The 20,936-nt window shown below is 38.7% G+C and overlaps 2 protein-coding genes across 3 annotated transcripts; one reads left to right on the top strand and one right to left on the bottom strand.

The window, feature by feature from the left end:
- Positions 1 to 202: 202 nt before the first annotated feature.
- LOC119128239 (sodium channel and clathrin linker 1-like) lies at positions 203 to 6,315 on the top strand. Its single transcript, XM_037260496.1, has 8 exons — positions 203 to 295; positions 474 to 545; positions 653 to 727; positions 819 to 958; positions 1,065 to 1,257; positions 2,092 to 2,288; positions 2,386 to 2,462; positions 4,804 to 6,315. Exons 1-7 carry the CDS (start codon positions 224 to 226, stop codon positions 2,459 to 2,461), a joined length of 825 nt encoding a protein of 274 aa, XP_037116391.1. The 5' UTR covers positions 203 to 223; the 3' UTR covers position 2,462; positions 4,804 to 6,315.
- zmp:0000001082 (integrin alpha-D) lies at positions 3,568 to 20,527 on the bottom strand. 2 transcript variants are annotated; one of them, XM_037260060.1, is made up of 30 exons: positions 20,382 to 20,527; positions 19,690 to 19,807; positions 18,325 to 18,416; positions 17,835 to 17,917; positions 17,292 to 17,406; positions 17,074 to 17,204; positions 16,452 to 16,594; positions 15,644 to 15,800; positions 15,277 to 15,489; positions 14,555 to 14,672; positions 13,104 to 13,246; positions 11,780 to 11,926; positions 11,516 to 11,713; positions 10,739 to 10,869; positions 9,577 to 9,734; positions 8,166 to 8,332; positions 7,947 to 8,063; positions 7,791 to 7,861; positions 7,577 to 7,724; positions 7,396 to 7,494; positions 7,051 to 7,130; positions 6,892 to 6,969; positions 6,263 to 6,338; positions 5,905 to 6,012; positions 5,776 to 5,817; positions 5,575 to 5,700; positions 5,370 to 5,486; positions 5,216 to 5,281; positions 5,000 to 5,110; positions 3,568 to 4,927 (listed from the first exon to the last, which is right to left on the bottom strand). In XM_037260060.1, exons 1-30 carry the CDS (start codon positions 20,422 to 20,424, stop codon positions 4,742 to 4,744), a joined length of 3,582 nt encoding a protein of 1,193 aa, XP_037115955.1. In that variant the 5' UTR covers positions 20,425 to 20,527; the 3' UTR covers positions 3,568 to 4,741. The 2 variants fall into 2 exon arrangements, with proteins under 2 accessions (XP_037115955.1, XP_037115956.1); XM_037260061.1 differs by lacking the exon at positions 5,216 to 5,281.
- Positions 20,528 to 20,936: the final 409 nt, after the last annotated feature.

Here is a 20,936-nt window from a genome sequence, read left to right as displayed (position 1 = left end):
GCACTTGGGTCCCCAATCCTGCTAAAACATTAACAAATTGAAAAAGTTGAAAAAGTTAAAAGTTGTTCAAGTTTTCTCTTCCTTTAAGCAATGATTGTGTGTGTGTGTGTGTGTGTGTGTGTGTGTGTGTGTGTGTGTGTGTGTGTGTGTGTGTGTGTGTGTGTGTGTGTGTGTGTGTGTGTGTTTCCCCTTTCAGGCATTGGTTAAAGAGGGGCAGAAGACAATGGATCTGGAGAGTAAAGATAAGGCTATCCAACAGTTAATCCAGGAAGCTGCTGTCCGCACCAGGAAGGAGGTACACATGCATGGAAGAAATTGCGTGTATGTGTGTGTATGTGTGTGTACACCATATTATACCATATATATATATATATATATATATATATATATATATATATATATATATATATGTATATATATATATATATATGTATATACAAGTGTGAGTGAACTATGACTTGTATATTCACCAGGTAGATAATGTGCGAGAGCAGTGCAACGTTGAACTCCTGCACATGATAGAAGAGTTGTCCCATTTGCAAACGGTAAAACCCTTTGAGATTTAATTTGCTCTCATCTCAACTGGTGTTCCAGTCAGTGTACAGCCTCTACACTGCTCTCTCTTATTGTAACTCGCCCCAACTCTCTCCAGGAGTGTGCAATCAAAGACATTCAAATCGAGAGGTGCAAGCAAGACAAAAAAGCCGTTGAGAAGGAACTGGAGAAGGTACTTTGCATGAAATGGAAGTTGGAAGATTTTTTTGTGTGTATTTTAAGGTTTTACGTATGACAAGTTTTGCATTTTGTGTTTCTTTCAGATGACAAAATACCGGACAGAGCAAGACCTTGAAAAGATCAATGCTCTTGAGCTGAGATGCCTAAATGCAGAGAGGATAAGAGACGACATGAGCGCCACTCTGCAAAATGCTCAAAGCAAAGTAAAAAAGTTTGAAATTGAGTGAGTGAGTGTTCTTTTTTTATTATTTAATTGTTACAGCTTGCTTCCAAGCTACATGACACCAAGTCAGCCACAGGCAGCGGTTGTCTTTTTCTCCCATCTACAGCAACAATGAAGAGCTGCTGTGCAGTCAGGAGGAAATACATCGTCTGCAGAGCAGTTTGGCCGCAGCTCGGAAGGAGTTTGACCGTATCAGTGAGGAGCGACTCCAGCTGCAACAGGAGAACATGCAACTCCGCAGGGAGATTGATGAACATCAGAGAAGAACCTTGCTGAATCAAAACAAGACCAAAAATCTGGTAAATTGTTTCAAGTTTTTAAAGGACAGCTAAATAAAACAACACAAAGTACAATAAATTTAATCAATAAACTATAGCAGAACATTTCTCTGCTATCAAACATGTCTGCAGAATGTGCTGAAATTGCACACCGCTTGAATGTAAGCTTTCAATCAAATACTACTGCTATGACCTAGAAAAAAATGTGTCTGCCTGTGCCGAAATCAAATACACCAAAATTTCTTTACACCACGTGCGCCACGAGTTAGATCTGCTTTTACCGAGTCTAAAATTGAGTCTACTTTTAGTTACCAAATTTGCAGATATGCTAGGGAGGACGGCAAGTACCCCCAGTCAGACATAGCACATCTACCAAATTAACAAATTACTGCTGGACCAGTCCATTGCCCTAGCACAAAAATGACGATGTGCCTGTTTTTTTACATTCTGGTACCAACTTGTGGGATGAATCTAGGATGAGTTGAATCATATTCTGTATGATTACTGCATAAATTCAACAATATTCATCATTTCTTTTACAGTTGCCGCATAAATTGCTGCTCTGATTCTGTTCATTATTTTCCCAGATGTTGGAATTATATTCATAGATTCTTTTCATTCTTTGATATTCTTATGCATGTGTGCAACTAATTTCCCCAATGCAAGACTAACACTATAATAAAGGCTCCGCTGTGTTATGTTAATTTATTTCTTTTGGATTACTACTTATTCAGAATTCACAGCCAGTTCATGAAGCAGATTTGTTTTTAATTCACCAACACATTAAAAAAGAGTTATTGCAACCTTTTTCCGTTTGAATATAAGAATCCTTTTTGTTCTGCTGCCCATTCCCAGATAATGCAGATGGAGCAAGAGTGCAAGTTGAAGGAGCAGACATTCAACGCACAAATACTGATGCTGGAGGAGAGAAGCCGTAATTTACAGGCTGAGAAGATGCATCTCCTCGCAGCACAGCAGAGAAGTATTCAACGCTCAAAAGATGAGGCAACAAACATTACAAAGGCCTTTGAAGCCAGAATTCAACATCTCACGTAAGAACTGAACAAGATATGGAATTCATTTAATGAGTAAAATTAATGTTGAAACGTGCAGTTGACTTACCTGTGATTATGTCATTCTACATTTTAGGACACAGATGAATGAACACAAACTGCGATTACGTGAGCTAGAAGTACAGCTCAGAAATAACCAAGACACTCAATGAGGTTTGAGCAACACACAAATAAAACTCTTCATCTGCAATGGACTCTCGCATGGCATGGTGGCCTTAACTTCTGGTCAGAATGTAAAAGCATATAATAAGCTGTGATTGGTTGCGACCTGAGACAGGCAACCTGCGATGTCATTGTCAGGCCACAGCGAGAGGTAAAATGGATAAAAACATATTTTGCCTGTCTAATTCATATTCCACAAACAAAACAATCAGAACACTGTGTTCTGACTTGTTTGATTGTACAGAACATTGTTACAAAGAAAATCTGGGGGTTGACTTTCCCTTTGAACACATAATGTAAGAGGCCACTCATGCTTAGTATCTCAATGATACAGTGGAACCCCAGAAGTCGACCACGTCGGTAGTTGACATATTTTAAGGTTTTCGACGCATAATGTCTGTGTTTGCCTCTCATCTCGAACAACACTTTGTAATCCGACGTTAGTTGACGTTGTTTTAAACCACTGTGACGCCTCACTGTGGTCGTGTGCGGTTCGCTTCCGGAAAGCTGCACGCGCTAGACGTCAAGATCACGGGGGTGCACGCTGAAGATTTGAGTTCACGCTATAACAACTGTAAAAAGAGAGCTGCTTTATGTTATATTTAAGAGGCTGGGTCACGAATCTGTATAAGAGCAAGCTTTAATGCGGGAGCTTTTTCAGAGATGCAAGACACTTGCTCAACTTCCGCACATTCGCAATGACACGAGAGCAATGAGTGCCTGTGTGCTTTTACATTCGTCACACGGTATTTGTAAACAAAAGCCATCCTTTCATTCACATTGAATCGCTTCTGGGACATTATTTCCAGGACTAATGCTCTTCTACCATGGATAAGTACGTTTTGTGTTTAAATAGTGTTATTTTGTCATGTTAATTTATCTTTATATCAGTATTTGTCTTTTAAATGTCCGACATGTCAAACGCTGCTTATGGACCATGTAAGGCTGTGCTCCAGGCTTTTGCTGTACAGTATTTTCATTGTTTTTGTGGTCTTATGTACTGTTTTAGACAAAATTGGACAAATTGCTTCGGAACGCGTTGACTTTGCTTCTTGACGATCCTTCTGGAACGAATTAGCATTGAGATCCGGGGTTCTACTGTATACCTATTGATTGTAAAACTATATGCATGTGATCTGAATTCATCATGATGACAGTTATTATTTTGCCGACAACGGTCAGTTTCGACATCCCAACAAATCAACAACTTTGAAGCAGCATAATGAAGATTTTTGACTGATATTTTTTTAATTTTTGTGTGGTTACTATTTTTCACCCTTGTTGCTGTAAAACTGGAATTTCAGATCTGTTATTTTGACATTCAGTGTAAATTTTCACACATCAGTCCATCCAATATTCTCCACTTAACAAGGCCAATTCTGTAGGCGCAGTAGTCTAACTCATGTCCATACCTCTTTGGCCGAAGCCAACTTCACCAGTTCCACCTACATAGGGGACACAGTGCACCCAAGTCTGTTGTGTGATGTAGGCTCTGATGTGTCCATGATATGCATTGACATACCAAACACATAAGGGATGTATCCAAATTTCACATCCGAGTCACCTCAGTTCATTCTCAGATAGCCAAGCATTTCACGCCAACTCTAAAGTGAAGTCCAGACACTGTCAAAGAACTTGATTTCCATCAGCTAAATTTGCAACCTTGCCTTTTCTGTCACTATATGAGAGCACGAGACAATGGGTGAGCTTGTACATTCAACCAGGCAAGCTTTGCACCAACCACTCACTGAGCCTTGAAATACCTCAGTTGCAGCTCAATGAATCCAATAGGACAAAAACGGCTGTTATCATTTGCAAATATCATTTTGGACAGAATACCTACATTTTTTTAAATAAGAAAATTAAAATTCTATGTGTACCAACATGATGTCTAGTGCTTGACAGAGTCATTACTTTCAATAATTGCCTATACAGTACATACAATGATTACTAGAAAATTGCATCACTCATGTCATCCGGGGTTATATAGATCTGCTGCTCTATCCTTCATTGGCTAAAAGGCAAGTCATGTGCTCAGCAGAACCACATTTCATCCTGGGGCTGAGGGGAAAAAAAACTTTAACCCAGCAAAGAACATCCAGACACGTCAACTCAACCAGTAAGAAACGCCACGTAAAATAGTAAATTAATCACCCCAAATTATGGTAGTTGGACAGTTTGATGACAGTATATGATGACTGTTTTCTTGACAGTGATCCATACAGGTTTGTCCATGAGTTACTTGACTGTATTGGTCCAGCCATGGTCATTTATTCCGGTGCTGTCTCAGTGTCAGCCGGCTGGTTGCCTTCAAGAAGTGTTTTTTCTTCAGCAGGCACGTCATTTCCGGGCTGGCTGGTACAACCATTGTTCTGAGTGGCAGCTCCCATCTGAAGGCCAGCCTCTTCTTCCTGCTCTTGATAATACTGGACTGTTTTTCTCTTGAAACATCCCAGCTTTGTACACAAAACAAATGATGAGAAGAGGAATTTGAGTAGAATCCACCCACTGACATTCAGATCACTCACCTTGTACATGATGATGGTAACAAGAATCAAAAGTGAAAGTCCAAATCCAGTTCCCGTGAGTATTATGAATAGTTTATCAGGCGAAATGATGAACTCAACGTGAACTTCAGTCTGTTGACAGATGAAAAATGAAGTATATAGTATATGTATGTGATTTATGATGATGATTACTTGGTGGTATTTTTTTGTGAGCAAAATATGTCCAGCAAAACATACCAATTTCTGTGTGGGGTTGTTCTCATTCCACATGGCATCTCTCTTTTCATGTGACAGTCCTTTAGTCTTTGCATCACAGTGTGACCATTTGAACATCATTAGCATAGCAGTAATGTCAAAAATGCTACCTGGAGCCAGATTGATGTGAACATACCTCTTGTTCATGAGAGGAATCCAGTACATATCGTTGTTGGTCGTAATCAATGTGGATCATGCTTTTGAACTTGACCTCTCCAATGTCTCCAGTATATCTTTTCAGAAATGCCTTATTCTGCAAAGTGGGAGTTTTATCAGTTGCCAGATTAGCTACATGTGGCATAGCTTTTCTGTGTGAGTGCATGAAGGAAATTAGTACTTACCTGCGCACGCGCCTCAAGATTGCTAAATTGTACATCTCCAGACAATACAAACTCGGTGGACGATGCACTCTCCAGCATGACAGTGTCACACTCAATGATTTTGCAGTGTTTTTCTGGGGAACAATACTAAAAACGAAGGGAGAAATCAGTTTGAGTTAACATCATTTGTAAATGGACAACTGTGAGATTTATTTGACTTACTTCAGAATTGATTGCAGTCATGTTTTTGCACTGACTTTTGTTCTTGAGAAAAAAGATACAATTGAATAAAGACTAATGTAAATGTCAACATGCAGACAGCTATCGGTTTTGTGGAACTATGAAAGTTACCTGATGTACAAAGACTTGATAATTTTCAAATTCAAAGTTGTATTGGAGTTTAGTTGGAAAGCTCAGAGACACATTCACAGGAAAGGCTTTCCAGCCAGGGTTATCCACCTGCCAAGAGTGAATGTGCATTTTTAACAAGGATGTGGAAGGGAAACTGGTATCCTGCCGTGACAGCATCTATATGCTAAAAATACATTAAACATTTAAGTTTAACCTCTCACCCGCACCTCTAAAGTGGTCGAGTTGCTAGTATGAAGTCATGATAGTAAATATTAACCTCCGGTGTTAGCAGTACTTGTTGCCATAATCAACTCATGTTTAAATAGATGTCTACCTCTAGTTAAATTATTGGTTTCACCTTATATATAATAAACATCTTTTTGGGGCCTGTGTCCTCTTCTGTGAAGTTCACATAAGTGGTGGTGTCCTCTTTTCTGAAAAATCAACAACAAAAAACAATGCAGTAGGTATATAAAGGAGGATCCCAGGGTCTTTTGAGTCAACCATCAATCCATTTCCAGAACTACTTATTGTTTTTGGTCAATTTTGAATCCATTTGTTGTTTCGTTCTATTTGCTGGTTAGTGCGAAGCTAGAGCTTGTGTCTAAGCTTCTAGTTTTACACCGACTGATTTCACCCACTGCACAGTGCACATTTTATATTGAAATGTATTTTTTATATTTCTCTTTTTTTCATTTACTAGTTTGGTTCTCGACCCCTGTGCAATTGCCCAACTACTGCCGATTCTAAGGCCGGGTATAAAGGTTGGCCAGGTATAAAGGTTGGTATAAGGTTGCGTCAGAAAGTGCATCTGCGTTACAAATTGCGACACAAATCATGTGAGTGACTCGCTGACAAGTGACGAGCCAAAAGTCACGACCCCTTCCATTTACTGATTGTAAATATGGCGGAAAGAGACCATAAACTCTGTATGTATAGGAAAAGCACAAGTCTCACAAGGTAACAATCCTGTTAATAAGGACTTACACTGTTATTGCCATTTTTATTTCATATTGTACTGGAAGCATCTTGGTCAGGTTAGACATGGTGGAGTTGTTATTATCACTGAGAATACAAAACAGGCAGACATTTTTAAAGAGTAGGAAAATGTTCAAACATGAGTAAAACCATAGCAAAGACATCTACCTTTTCGCAACCACACTAATTGCAATAGTGTCATTCCATTGATAATTGGTGGAGATTTGGAAAGAGCTCTGAAATGTTGCCTTCACATGCAGAAAAAAAGAATGACGTTAGACAAGCAGAAAGAAACAGTTCAATAAAAGAAATTATAAGTGCATATTCAAGTGAGTTTAAGTGCGGCTTTATGGCTAAATCATTTTCCATTTTTCCAATCGTATTATGAAACAAATCTATGAGGATACTTGTGCTTTTTTGGGCCCACGGACATTTCGTTGGACATGTGGTTCAATTTTGCTCGCTACTATGTCATGAGGTTGCGTGCTTAAATTGTGCTTAAGTTGAACTCACGGTTGATCTGCTGCGATACACAGGAAGGCTGATTCCACATATTGTTTTGTCAAATACTTCTTCCAGATCATCGCAGTTGTGGGGCGTTCGTCTTGTGGCCTGTCATTGTTTTAAAAGTATAATATTCATACTGATATATTCAACTTGGTCTTTTGTGATCAATATTTTTTGGCAGTTATACCTGTGTAAGAATTTGAGACATCCTGGAGTAGGAGAGGCCTGGGGGGTAGTACATAGTCAAGCTGGTGTTGTATGAGTCGTCACCATGATTGGCTATTGTAATGGACATGTTAAAGTAAGATTCTTCAGCCACCAGTAATGTTGGAGTCCTAAAGGATACAGCATATATTTTAAATGTATGAATATGCTGTGCTGCACTAGCAAGATATACTTACAAGAAGTTGAAGTCCACTTCGATTTCAGCAATACAGGTGTCATTCTTTTTACACTTTCTTTCAAAAGGGACCTACATGTATAGTTTGAAATGATCAGTACATACTATTAACGCATGCTAAAATGAAAATATACATCAGTGATGTCACAGCTGCTACCTCGACTACAGCTTGTGTTTTGCCATCTGCATTGAGGACAACATCTGCATGCTGACTGTCCACCTGGGAGAAGTTTAATTTGATGCTGAGAGGTGACAGTGTGTCTTTCACACATATCTAGGAGGGGAAAAGTACAACTGAGACATACTTACTAGACCAGAAATGCTCTTTTTTAAGTATTTTTAGAACACAGGAGTAATTGCATGAATGCATTCATACTGGCATGTAGATGAGGTACAGGAAGCATTTGTCTTTCTCCAGCAATTCATAGGTGAAAGTAAGACTTCTTGATTTACTGTCACTCTGACTGAAGAAACCTCGATGTGATTGTCTCATTGGATCCACATCAAGCATGTATGAAATGTTTAGTCCTAACTTTGTGGACCCTGCAGACACAAGTTTTCGGATTACAGTGCATGCACAAAGTATTCACAGTGCTTTACTTTATTTTGCCACATTTTATGCAAGCCTCATTACAAATTGATTGATGATGGATGGATTGATTGATTGATTGATTGATTGATTGATTGATTGATTGATTGATTGATTGATTGATTGATTGATTGATTGATTATTTTCCTCAAAATGTTCTATGCAACCTCACGTCTCAATACAATATTCGGATTAATATTGTGTTTGCGGAATATGAATCAAGTGGCAAAATCCACCCTTTTTTAAACATCTTAAGGGGCGGCCATTTTGACTCTCGACTGAAAATCACATAACAGTTGCCAGGTCTCAATTAACAACCAATCGCGGCTCACCAGTTGTCTCAATTTAGTCATGTGATGTTTGCAAGCTGAGCTGTGATTGGTCATTAACCGACCCCGTACCTTTACCAAAATGCAGTACTAACTTAATTGACTTTACTGTATGCATGGCCTTATGATCTACTTTAAAGAATACCAAGTTGCAGAGTTACAACTGTAGTACATATTGAGCGTGATGTTTAATATTGTGGTTACCACATCAGACAGTAAAGCATATTAGGAACAGCTCTCATTATGATGCAGCACAGTTCTACACTACTGCAAACTACAACTACAAGAATTATGATTACTACTACTACTACTATTACTACTACTCTCTGACAGGGTCAATCCAATTGAACAATGTTACCCTTGTTGTGGCAAATTATTTGATGCATCTGTTGTATTTTGCTGTGTGCTCATAATGTTGTGCCTGCTCATTGAATAATGACCATACATAACTCAGTCAAGTGGAGCCCTCCACCAAGGCAAGCGACCAAAAAAAAAAAGCTGGCGTACCATAATCGTGTTTGCCTACTCAAATGTTGATTAGTTAGCAAGCTACTTCCTGATTCATGGAAGTCAACAAACAGATAGACGCTGCCATTCTTATCAGGGAACTTGTTCTATTAATGCTGCATTAATATGAACAATAAATCCTAACAACAACTTTGTCCTGAAACTCACCAAATCTAAAATGTGGAAAATTGGTGGAAAATAATTCTATACTTTTATATGTCCCTGGTAAGTTGATCTGCCCTTCTATTTGCTATTTGTTTACAATGTCAAAATGACCACTGTGAAATTTGATACAGTAATTAAAACAACAGAGCTAGTGCTGGAATTTTGCATTTTTTAATTTAAGGGGTCATCATTCTTACCTGGTTTACTCTTTGTTGTTTCTACTATTCCAAAGCAGACTGTTAAGTTAACCATGGGTAAAATCGTGTCTGTGTTCGTCGAGCAGTCAAATTGGTCAATGCTAATTTCCTTTGGCTGAAAAGACAGACGAGCTATAGCATTAACAATGGGCCTGGACCTGGAATAAACAAGAGGGGGGGAGATTTTAGATGTACATACTTATTGCATACAGCAAACTTATTGGGTACCTATTGAATACTTTTAATGAGGATATAAACAGTCTTCAGGTTCTGAAACAGTGATGTGCGGTGAGTTTCACGATTGATGAGCCACTACTCCTCTGGAGTCGGATTTGAAAATGTCCAAAATAGAAGATTAGCCTATATTTCTTTTATTCTATACAAATATGACAATTTAATTTTTCAACATCAATATTTGTTTTCAAAGCTTTTAATTATGCTTCAATCAATTTCACTCTGTTCAAAAATTTGATAGAAAAAACAATCTAAATTAAGCTTCATTAACTTAAGTTCATTGTTATTGGTGGTGATGTTTTTGATTTTTGCTTATCTCTATCTCTGAAATTAAAAAAAGCATTTCGTCTTACCTTTAAAGTGAATGTCGGAAAGCCTGATTATAAAATTACTCACATGACTGGTATTAGATCAGCTTTTCTGCTGTTTCTAACAAGTCAATTCATGTCAAAATTGGTAAAGAATTTTAAGAGTTATCATTAATTTATCAATTTTATTATTTATTATATATTTATATTTATATACATAGATATATTATTATATGTTATATATTATATAATTTTATATTTTTTATTCAAATGCATGATTCATTTATTAGTTATCGTTAAGTTATCATAAATTTATGGCAGCACGGTGGAACACTGGTTAGCATGTTTGTCTCACACCGGCCTTTTCACAAAGCTATCCCACTGGTCAGTCGACACATGGGTGTTGCAATTTGACCGATCTAAAGAGTTGCCAGACGCCAGCGATATGTACTGTATATACAGTACAGTACTGTCTATGGAGGAATTATATTCGGAAAAACTGTCACCATTTCAACTGATGATTGGCAGAATAATAACGGGTTGCCCATACACATATACAGGTCTTCACAGTAGCAGAATATGATGTTAGAGCTATCAACCCTAACATATGATATTCATACCTTAAGACAACAGCTGCTCCATAGGACCCAACAACAATGTCTGGTAGAGCATCATCTCCGAGGTCAATGTTTCCGTTTATGGCCTGCCCAAAGAATCTCATCCCGTGTTTTATTTCCCGCCCTAAGATTCTCTGGAATGGGAGATACATTTCTGGTATGTATTAATACTGCAAATTCATTGGCCAGGAACATAGAGATCCAATACAATAGCTGTATCAATGAGTCCAACTTTCCAAAGATAATGCAAAATTTTAATGATACTCAAAGCAGTTTTAACAATAAAAAAAAAGGTTTTTATTGTGGTTTTAGTTCACAGTGTTGTATATGCTCAATGTCCATCCATCTATTTTCCGTACCGCTTGTCTCCACAGGGGTCAGGAACCTAGCCTAGGAGTTATCGGGCAGTAGGCGGGGCGGGGTACACCCTAACTGGTTGCCAGCCAATCACAGGGCAATACGCTCAATCTGTTCACATAAAGTATGATGCAGTGTTTCTATCCTACAGCTAACTTCAGGGATGATAATTAACACACTGCTCTCAATATAGTGCCTGCTCTCTATATTGCTGTTGTCACAGCGAACAGTATATTGATCTGTTTTGGACTTCTGCAAGTGTACCTAATCGTATGTCAAGGGATGGTTTAAAATAGCAACTTTTAATAACTAAGGGATGGTGGAGTTAACTGTTTCAGACAGGAAGTTGCAGCAGTTGTCTGACTTGTATTAACCAAAGACAGTCCCTTCAAGTTACAGTGTTATACAAACAGTATGTCTCACCTGACTATAAACACTGCGTATCCCTTGGTGTCTGTCCCCAAAGTAGATGTACACTGCCCCCGCATTAGCATCCTCAAGAGGAGCCCCAACTGCAACATCTCGCAGCCCGTCTCCATTCAGATCTGCAAGACTGGCTATGCTGGTACCAAATCTCCCCTTGGACAGTTGGGTTACATTTATTTCCCTTTTTAGCAGCATCTGGAGAAAGCAACCTTTTAAGCATATTCATCGATTCATTAGTTCTTAATTCGCATTCCAGCTCACCTCATCAGTTAGCATGTAGACGTAGATTTGTCCCTCAGACTTCTCCTGAGGGTGGTAAAACAGTGGTGCTCCCACCAGGAGAAAATCACTGTTACCGTCCGAGTCCACGTCTACAGTGCAAAGGTCTGCCCCAAAGTAGGAACCAATCTGCATGGACATTTTGGAAAACAAATACCGTTTTTTTCCATGTATAATGCGCAAAATTTAACTAATTTATTGTCCTAAAATCTGGGGTGCGCATTATACATGGGTACAATTTAAAAAAAAAAAAAAAAATTCTTTTTTTTTTTTTTTTGTGAAGAAAATCATGGTACAACAATTTTTGAAGAAAATCTTGTCACGGATGGTTTTTTACAACGTCACTTTCCTCTCTTTTCATTTTAACCTAACTGATTGCGGTGGTGCCTTTCTGGGCAGTCGGAGAAATCAACGCCAACAAAAAAAATACATCCAGCCTAGTTAAGAAATCACCAGAAAGATCACCATGACAATTGTGAATAATAAATAAATAATTATTATATATATTATATATATTATTATTATTATAATAAATAATTGTGATAAATAACTGGAACCACTCAAATATTGGTGATCCCGTTGAGAGTCTCACATATTTCTTCGCTATCGAGTTTGCTACTGCATGCGCAGTGATACTGACCGGCAGAATAACATTTGGTTGTTCCCAAAGATGATCTTTTTTCTGAAATAATTTTATGTTTACGGACTTAAGTAACCCGGCCGGGTCATACCAAAGACTATAAAAATGGGACCCATTGCCTCCCTGCTTGGCACTCAGCATTAAGGGTTGGAATTGGGAGGTTAGATCACCAAATGATTCCCGAGCGCGGCGCCGCTGCTGCTCACTGCTCCCCTCTCCCCCAGGGGATGGATCAAAATCACACGGGGATGGGTCAAATGCAGAGGACAAATTTCACCACACCCAGACGCGTGTGTGACGATCATTGGGACTTTAAAAAAATAAAATAAAATTTAAAAAAATAAAAAATAAAAATTTGGGTGCGTATTATACATGGGTACAGGCTTTTTTCCAGCATCAGCATGCCATTTTTAGGGTGCGTATTATACATGGGGGCGCATTATACATGGAAAAAAACGGTATATGTCTGTTACTTTAAAAAAAATTCTAAAAAGCAGCGGGTGTTTTGAAAGAGGAATATTTCTCTAGGTTCTTTTCTGTAGCTACGAACTACTCCGTTGTCATTTTGAATTTTAAAAACATTTTTTTCTAAAGTCAAATTAAAAAATGATTTTTTTTATGCATAATACTTGACTACATACAATAAATTCTGTGAATTTCACCAACCTGCTCCCCGTTTATTCGTTGGCTTACATTCCAGCTGTTCCCGTTACGCGCAAAAAGTACAATTTGTCCTACATGCTCAAATCTTGGTGCACCTGTGAAATATAGTGGAACCCCATTCACCTGTCCCACAGAAACGGAGTATCCTGCAAGAAAATACACATTACAGGTTATACATTACTGGAATGTTGAATGCTATAAATATGACTACTGGTAGTCAGGTTATAAGTGCTTTTATTTTTTTAAATCTGCTAATGTTGTTACAGGGAAGTTGGACATGGGTGAGAACATGGATTTGTGCGTGTTTGCCACTTCATTTGCTACCTTGCGCATCATCAATTAAGGGAGGGAATGTATAACCCATCCATCCATCCATTTTCTGTACCGCTTAGACCACGGGGGTCGCGGGTGTGCTGGAGCCTATCCCAGCGTCATCGGGCAGTAGGCGGGGGACACACTGAACCGGTTGCCAGCCAATCGCAGGGCACACAGAGACACACAACCATTCACACTCGCACTCACACCTAGGGACAATTTGGAGTGCTCAATCAGCCTACCAAGCATGTTTTTGGGATGTGGGAGGAAACCGGAGTGCCCGGAGAAAACCCACGCGGGCCCGGGGAGAACATGCAAACTCCACACAGGGAGGGCCGGAGGTGGAATCGAACCCGCACCCTCCTAACTGTGAGGCGGACGTGCTACCCAGTGCGCCACCGAGCCACCTGGAATGTATAACCATTATCTTTTATATTTGACTATGCAGCTTTTAATTTATACATTCATGGACGACAATTACGAGCGTTGTAAAAAACTGAGAATCCAGCTTCTGGCTCCTCTCGGCAATGCAAGCAATTTATATTTCACAGGTCATCAATGGGTGTTGGATTTTATTGGTCTTTAGTTTTATTTTTTGTATGACAGTTGGGAATTTTAACATGTACTGGTCATTCATACCTTTAACAATTGTTTTATTGTAACAGTTTGGCCCTTAAAATAGAAGGTACAGTGTTTATTTGTTTTCTTCCGCTTATCCAGTTCAGGGTCATGGAAGAGCTGGGCAAGGTACATATACAGTATGACTGAAACTCACATGGACACTCAAACTTCCCAAAAGTGTGAACCTTTGGGCCGTTTATAATTCCATTATCTTAAAATGCAGGATTTTGGACTATGGAATGAGTGCCTGGAAAAAGGCCCGAGCAGAGTCAAACCCAGAACCTCTTGACTGTGATATACTACATGCAGGAACCACATGTGGCAGAAGCATTTCATTTGATGTGTCGGTGGAGGGTTAAGAATCACAAGGTCGAGGGACGTTGACTTGGATTGTGACTATATGAAGGTTTCACTATAAAAAGGATCCAAGGGATTTTCAACCTCCACATGGACGCTGATGTGTCGAAATAGTATAGCCTATACCGCACTAGCATAAATGATAAAGAAAGAACCATTACCCATGTAAGAGTCCATCTGCATTTGCGGATCTTCAATCTCTGTCTCCATTTGAGCTTGGCGTTCGTACAGAGCACCACGCCAGCTGTTTGATCCCACTGAACCCAGAATTAAGGTGTCCTGTAATGGGGAATCACGACATTACATTTCATCACCATTATCATAATTGAATAGTAAAATGAAAATCTCTGGTGGGAATACAGGAATTACTGGCACTATGTTAGAATGACAATTAGATAAGCTTCAGGCTAAACTGTGGAAAGTGAAGTGAGCCAAGCCAACATTTTCTTTATAATAATGTGTTCTAGGACCCCCAATAATCTAAACTTGGTGATGAATGTTGCGTTTGTGTGGAATTTGAATCAAGCATAAAATTTCCCCCGTTTTTATCCATCTCAGGAGGTTGCCATTATGCCTCGTACAGCTCCTTGCCGGTGACTGAAAATGACATTAAAGTATGTCAGGGCTCACCAGGTTTCTGGGTTTGGTCACGTGACATTCACAAGCTGCGTCCTTAGGCCCTATGATGTCATTTTCAGTCACCAGCATATCTGTCAGTACAATTCAAAATAGTCGACCCCTGAGATGGGGTAGATTTTTCTACTTAATTGACATTCCACAAACATTATATGAATCTGAACTGTTTAGACAAGTGTGCTTGCATAGAACATATTATTGTAAAGAAAACTTTGACTTGACTTCCCCATTGATAGAGGTCGCTTACCTTGTAGAATGCAGCACTGAATCCCCTCTGCGACATTTCATTGTTCATGTCTTGGGCCCGAGCCACTTTGTTGTCTCCTTCTATGTTAAATATGTGTTCTTGAAAGTTTTCCAGTAATCCTGTGAGCCCTTCATAATTCTCAATTTTATAAGCATATTTGTCCTTTGGGTCTGAGGCAATAGGATTCACTTTATTTAGGCTTTTAATTTTGACCTGAAACCACAGCAAAAACAAAGAACATATTACTTCTATATTCGTTTTGACTCAATGCAACTTGTCCAATTTGAATTCAAATTTAGTATGGGAGTTGTTCAACCAAACAATACATGTTTTCACTGTTCTCAACAATAAACTGAAATTCTCTGACCCCAATAACAAATCGAATGATACGTTTTTCAGTATAGGTGTTGATAACGTAATTTGCGTCTCTATCGTCGTCACTTGGATCTCCATCTGTGATTAGGACCAGAACTTTGATTGCATCGGATGAGGCTCCAGCCTGTTTATTTTCAAAGAGGTTTGTCCTGTTGGGGGGAAAAAAGGTACAAATTGTGTTTCCGTTCATAATTCCCAAAAGAATAATATTTATGACCTGTATGTACTGTATGTTAAATTGCAAAAAGAATTACTACAATCTTCTTTTGTCTCTCTCGATTTTGCCCTTCAGTTTTCCCACATTGTATAGCCTCATTCCAAAAGGGAACAAAATGTTTTACAATTTCGACACTCCATTGTTCCATGTGAAGAAAACTGTCTTTTTTGCCAATTTACTAAAATAAGTAAATGAATAAAACATTTTCACATATTATTAATATGGTATTCACAGCTTTTGCTCAATACTTTGTTGGTGCATCTTTTTGAAAATTATGCTCAGACCCCCAAGGAAAAAATCCCAGCTCCACCAGTGTTCCAGACATGTTTGCCCCGATTCAACTATGATGGCTTAGCGACTCAAGGACATTCACAGAGTTCTCCTGAAGCCACTCCTTTGTCATTATCCTGTTGGGAGGTAAACCTTTGCCCCAGTCTGAGGTCCTGAAAACCCTGGAGCAGGTTTTTTGTATACTGCTGCATTCGCTTTTCCCTTAATCATGACAAGTCTCCCAGGTCCTAACACTGAAAAACAATCTCGCAGTAGATTGTTGCCATTGCCATGCAGTTTTCATACTACTTACAATACAAATCTGAGGGCTTGGTGGGTGTTGGTGAGGCTGTCCATATGAGGTTCCGCTCTAAGTTGTTTTTCTGCATTTCCATTTTGGTAGTCAATGAAATCAAAGACTGTTCTGTGAGAGCTGGAAAACTGAACTGCTGCAAACTGAAAAACATACAATGACTTTACGTGTTAAATACAGTGGAGCCTCTGAAGTCAAACTACCCAAACATTGTACAACACGGAGTTCACACAAAATGTGCTGGACACATATAAGTGCCAATAGGTATGCCCACACTTGCTCTGTGAGCAACTCCAGAGTGGAAGAGAGTCCAACCCCTCTCAAGGGGACTGGGTAAGGGTAAATGGTGCACATTAATTTTATTCATCATGGAGGCCATACTTTGTCTGGTTCCTAACTCAGGACCTGTTTGCCCAATCAGAGATATAAAGCCCTTGACAATTTAACTCCTAGGATCATTGGGACATACAAACCCCTCCAATATACGGTGACTGCTTCACCCTATTCTCAATTTGTTTTAAAATCAGGGCAACTTTAATGGGGACCAGTGTCACAGAACAGATTATGTTTGTCTTTGAATCTTCCACTGTAAACATCACAACTCTGTTGATGCGCCACTAACCTTGATTGAAGTGTTTTTGAGGCTATTCATTATGTCCAATATGAAGTCTTTATTCTTGTTAAAGTCATTCTCATCCATGCTAAGTGACCCATCAAAGAGGAAGACGAGATCTACAGTCTTCTTTCTGCATTCTACAACGAGAATACATTAATTCTGGAAAATCTTTTTGGACAAAATCAGTAGCAATGTTTAGAGATTTAACATTTCACATCACTTACCTTGAAAGATCGGTTTAAAAGAGGTGATCTCCTGAAGATCCTCTGTCACTTTGAAGCAGACACTGTTCAGGTAGGAGTTGTCATAACATTCATGAGCCACGTAAGGGCTGCAAACCTTCATGAGAGCATGGGTGACAAAGGTTGTATCAAAAATTTGTGGCTAGATTACATTTTGAGCAATGACAATTTGGTACACACTTTTAAAGAAACAGGAAGCCCAATGCGATATTTGATGATTTACAGAGACTGAAATGAGCAGCGGTCGCATCCTGACCAAGAAAGTAGCGACTACAGAGACCACAAACTGTGGTAGGGTTTCTTGCCCCTTTTTTTGACACTTGATCTCTATTCAGTTAATGTCATTATTCACAGAAAAAGCAAAGAACGGGTGTTATGACAAGACATAAAACATGAAAGTGAACAATCACAAAGAAACAAACAGAAGACAAATGCACGAAGCAAAAACATGATTATTTATTTACGAAACAAAAGTGAAAATCGCGTGGCATGAATATGGCAATAAATCATTTGTGGTATTCTTACAGTGAACTGCGAGTGTATCGGGTCTTCAGCTATGGACAGTCCAAGGTGCTTGACTTGTAATTCTTTGTCTTCAAATGAGAGTCCTGTGACAATAGCATTTCAGTGGTACCATTATTATTATCTCTGACATGTGCACGTCTGAAGGTGAGAGGCACCGTGAGCCGGATTTTACAAAAATCATAGTGACCCCCACACCTGTTGCGCATTACTATTAGTATAAAATAGAACACATAGAATGAATAAAATGTGTGGATATAATTCTGGATTTTCGGGCTGAGTCATTCCACATTTTGAAGAATTCTACTGGTACATTCCTGTCAATGAAATGGATCATTGAACCAGCAAGTAGTCTGCAAATATACAGATATAATGAACTTTTGTCTGATTTTTTTTTTTTTTTTTTAGAATTCTGCCTCTGCTGTTTCATTAACAATCAAAGTCTCTTCGTTGTGATTCCAAGGCATCATACAGTCTTCATCGCATACTGTACCTTGTGGGTTGAAGCACTTTGTAGTTTGGCTATCATCTGGTTTGCATACTGCCCCAGATCCATTATTGTAAAGCGGTGCGGTGACAAGTATTCTGAGGATGAGAAAAACACTCATATGGATGAGTTACCGTAATTTCCGGACTATAAACCGCACCGGACTATAAGCCGCACCAGCTAAAATCCGGGGATATTTTGATTTTTTTCTTATATAAGCCGCACCGGACTATAAGCCGCACGTGCACACGAGTTTTTTTACAAAGAAAGCCTTTTTAAAGTTTTAATAACATACTTTAACATGTCTTTCTAAACATTGCCTGTGACGCAGCAGTAGTACCGCAGCAACACGGAAGTGTGCACGCGAGTTATTAACAAAGAAAGACTGGACACAAAAAGCTTTTTTAAAGTTTTAATAACATACCTTAACATTTCTTTCCAAACACGGAAGTAACACAGTACTAATAGGGTTTGATTAAATAAAACATACCGGTAAAAGTCACTGAGACGCTGCGGTAACACAGCAGCAACACGGTAGCACAGCACTAACAGGGCTGATTAAAAAAGCATACAAGTAAAAGTACAAAAAAGAGCTTCATCGTCTTCATCTTCCTCCTGTGCATTGAAACCATCGAAGTCTTCCGATTGGAATAGCGTTAGTTATCCTTTGCCACACACTTTCTCAGTATCTCTTTCGTCGTCGGTTTTATGCATTTCTTCTAGCATTTTCCATAATGAGGGTCTGTTCATGCTAATTTTATTAATGCACGAAGCGCTAAATTCCATTAAACTAGCGAGCGACACGTATAGCTCCAGAGTAGACGGGACCACGAAATAAAGAAAAGGGTGACGCAACACAATGTCATCAACATCGACTGCCTGTAGCTTAAAAGCGGCATCATATGCATCTCTTTTGTCCCCCATAATGACGGTTTGTGTATAGAAGCTTCCTTTCAGTAATGTCCGTCTTAATCTCGTTCTGTCTCATCTTTGTGTAAATTTTACGGCACTATTTGCCTGGCGGATGGACATGCGATCAACACACCACGTTTTTCCCCAGTGACCGTGTTATACATCCCTCCACCCAGCAAAGCGGTGCCGCACAACAGCGGTCCACAGCCTTTTTACGAGTGTATAAAAGTGATCAAGTCATCACAAAAATCATGGAAAAAATCCTATATAAACCGCACCGGACTATAAGCCGCAGGGTTCAAAATTTGAGAAAAAAGTCGCGGCTTATACTCCGAAATTTACGGTAGATGTGATACTGGTGAAATATCTCTCAGAGACTGATGTATTTTGAATTACAAGCAAGGTCAATTGAACCACAAAAATACATGGAATAAAAAGTAAAAGAAGAAACCAACTTACCCCTTATTGGAGCCAGATGCGAATTGAAGCACTTTGTACCCAAAGAAATCTTTTTGGTTGCCTTGGTAGACTTTAGGGTTTGTGGTGTCAATGTTAAATGTCAAAGACACAGGGAGTGCTACAGTTTGTGAGAAAAAAAAAAAGTCTGGCTCAGGGTTTTGAATATGACAAACTGTTCAAACGCGTATTACTTTGTGTGTACATATATCTCTTGAAATTTTCTGGCCGAACTCCATTAAGAACTCCATTAAGAATTGGAGTTGTGATTGCAACTGCTTAGTCCATACAAACCTCAGTGATTTAATTGGCAAACACAGTTGTTCACTTCCATGAACAAGCTAACCAAATATAGGATGTTCCTTTTATGTTTCTTCAAGGAGCTCATAAAATCTGTAACTATGTCTTTGCCTTATCAAAACTTTTAACAAAAAACCTTGTCAAACAGTATGTAGTTATTAAAAATAACTACATTATGTAACCAGTGTACCATATAAATGCTTGCATGCTTGGTTAGTTTTACCGTATTCAAGTCAAAACATTTCTAGCTTCCCTTGCTTCTTTGAGCGTCTTGCAGAGGCAACAAGTTTGAACATTCCAGATACACACAAAAATGTTATTTATCTCTGCATCGGTATCCTTTGATTTATACATCAAAATTGTCTTACTTAAAATTTAAAATGTAGATAACTTACCAACAGTCCACATGAAGAGGAAGAGGCAAAGCTGAACACACATCTTTCTGGTTGCAGTTCTCCATACAAAGACAAGGTTCACTGTGGGGCCTCTGCAATGCTTCCGGTCTCAGGCGTTTCCTTTAACAGGTGGTTGTGACACTTCGTGTTGACTTCTTTCATTATTACTCACATAAAATCTTGCCAATATTTTATTTGTTATTTCTGTATTCAAGTCATTGCTCTATTCAAATCATATTTAAACTTCTACTTTATTTGTTATTGATGTATTCAAATCATATGTTATCCTGGTCAAATTTCTGTTTTCTTTTTTTTTTTTTTTCATGATTATCGTAGTATTATAGGTAGTACTGTAGTAATGTAGATTGTGTGTCTGGCAGTGAAACCCTTGGTTGTAATCGGGACGGGACTGGATGAGCAGAATTGCTTCAATCCTTGCTTCGTCCCTTTTCGACAAGTCATGTAAAAAAAAGTTAAATGAAGTTGTAATAAGTGTGTTGTACTTGTCAAAATAAACAAAATCAAATGAAAAAAAAAACATAAAAAACAAAAAGG

The sequence above is a fragment of the Syngnathus acus genome, chromosome 1 (genome assembly GCF_901709675.1).
Source record: "Syngnathus acus chromosome 1, fSynAcu1.2, whole genome shotgun sequence".
NCBI classification, from domain to species: Eukaryota; Metazoa; Chordata; class Actinopteri; order Syngnathiformes; family Syngnathidae; genus Syngnathus; species Syngnathus acus.
Note: the sequence above shows the minus strand (reverse complement) of the source record. Positions and strands in the feature narration are given on the sequence as shown.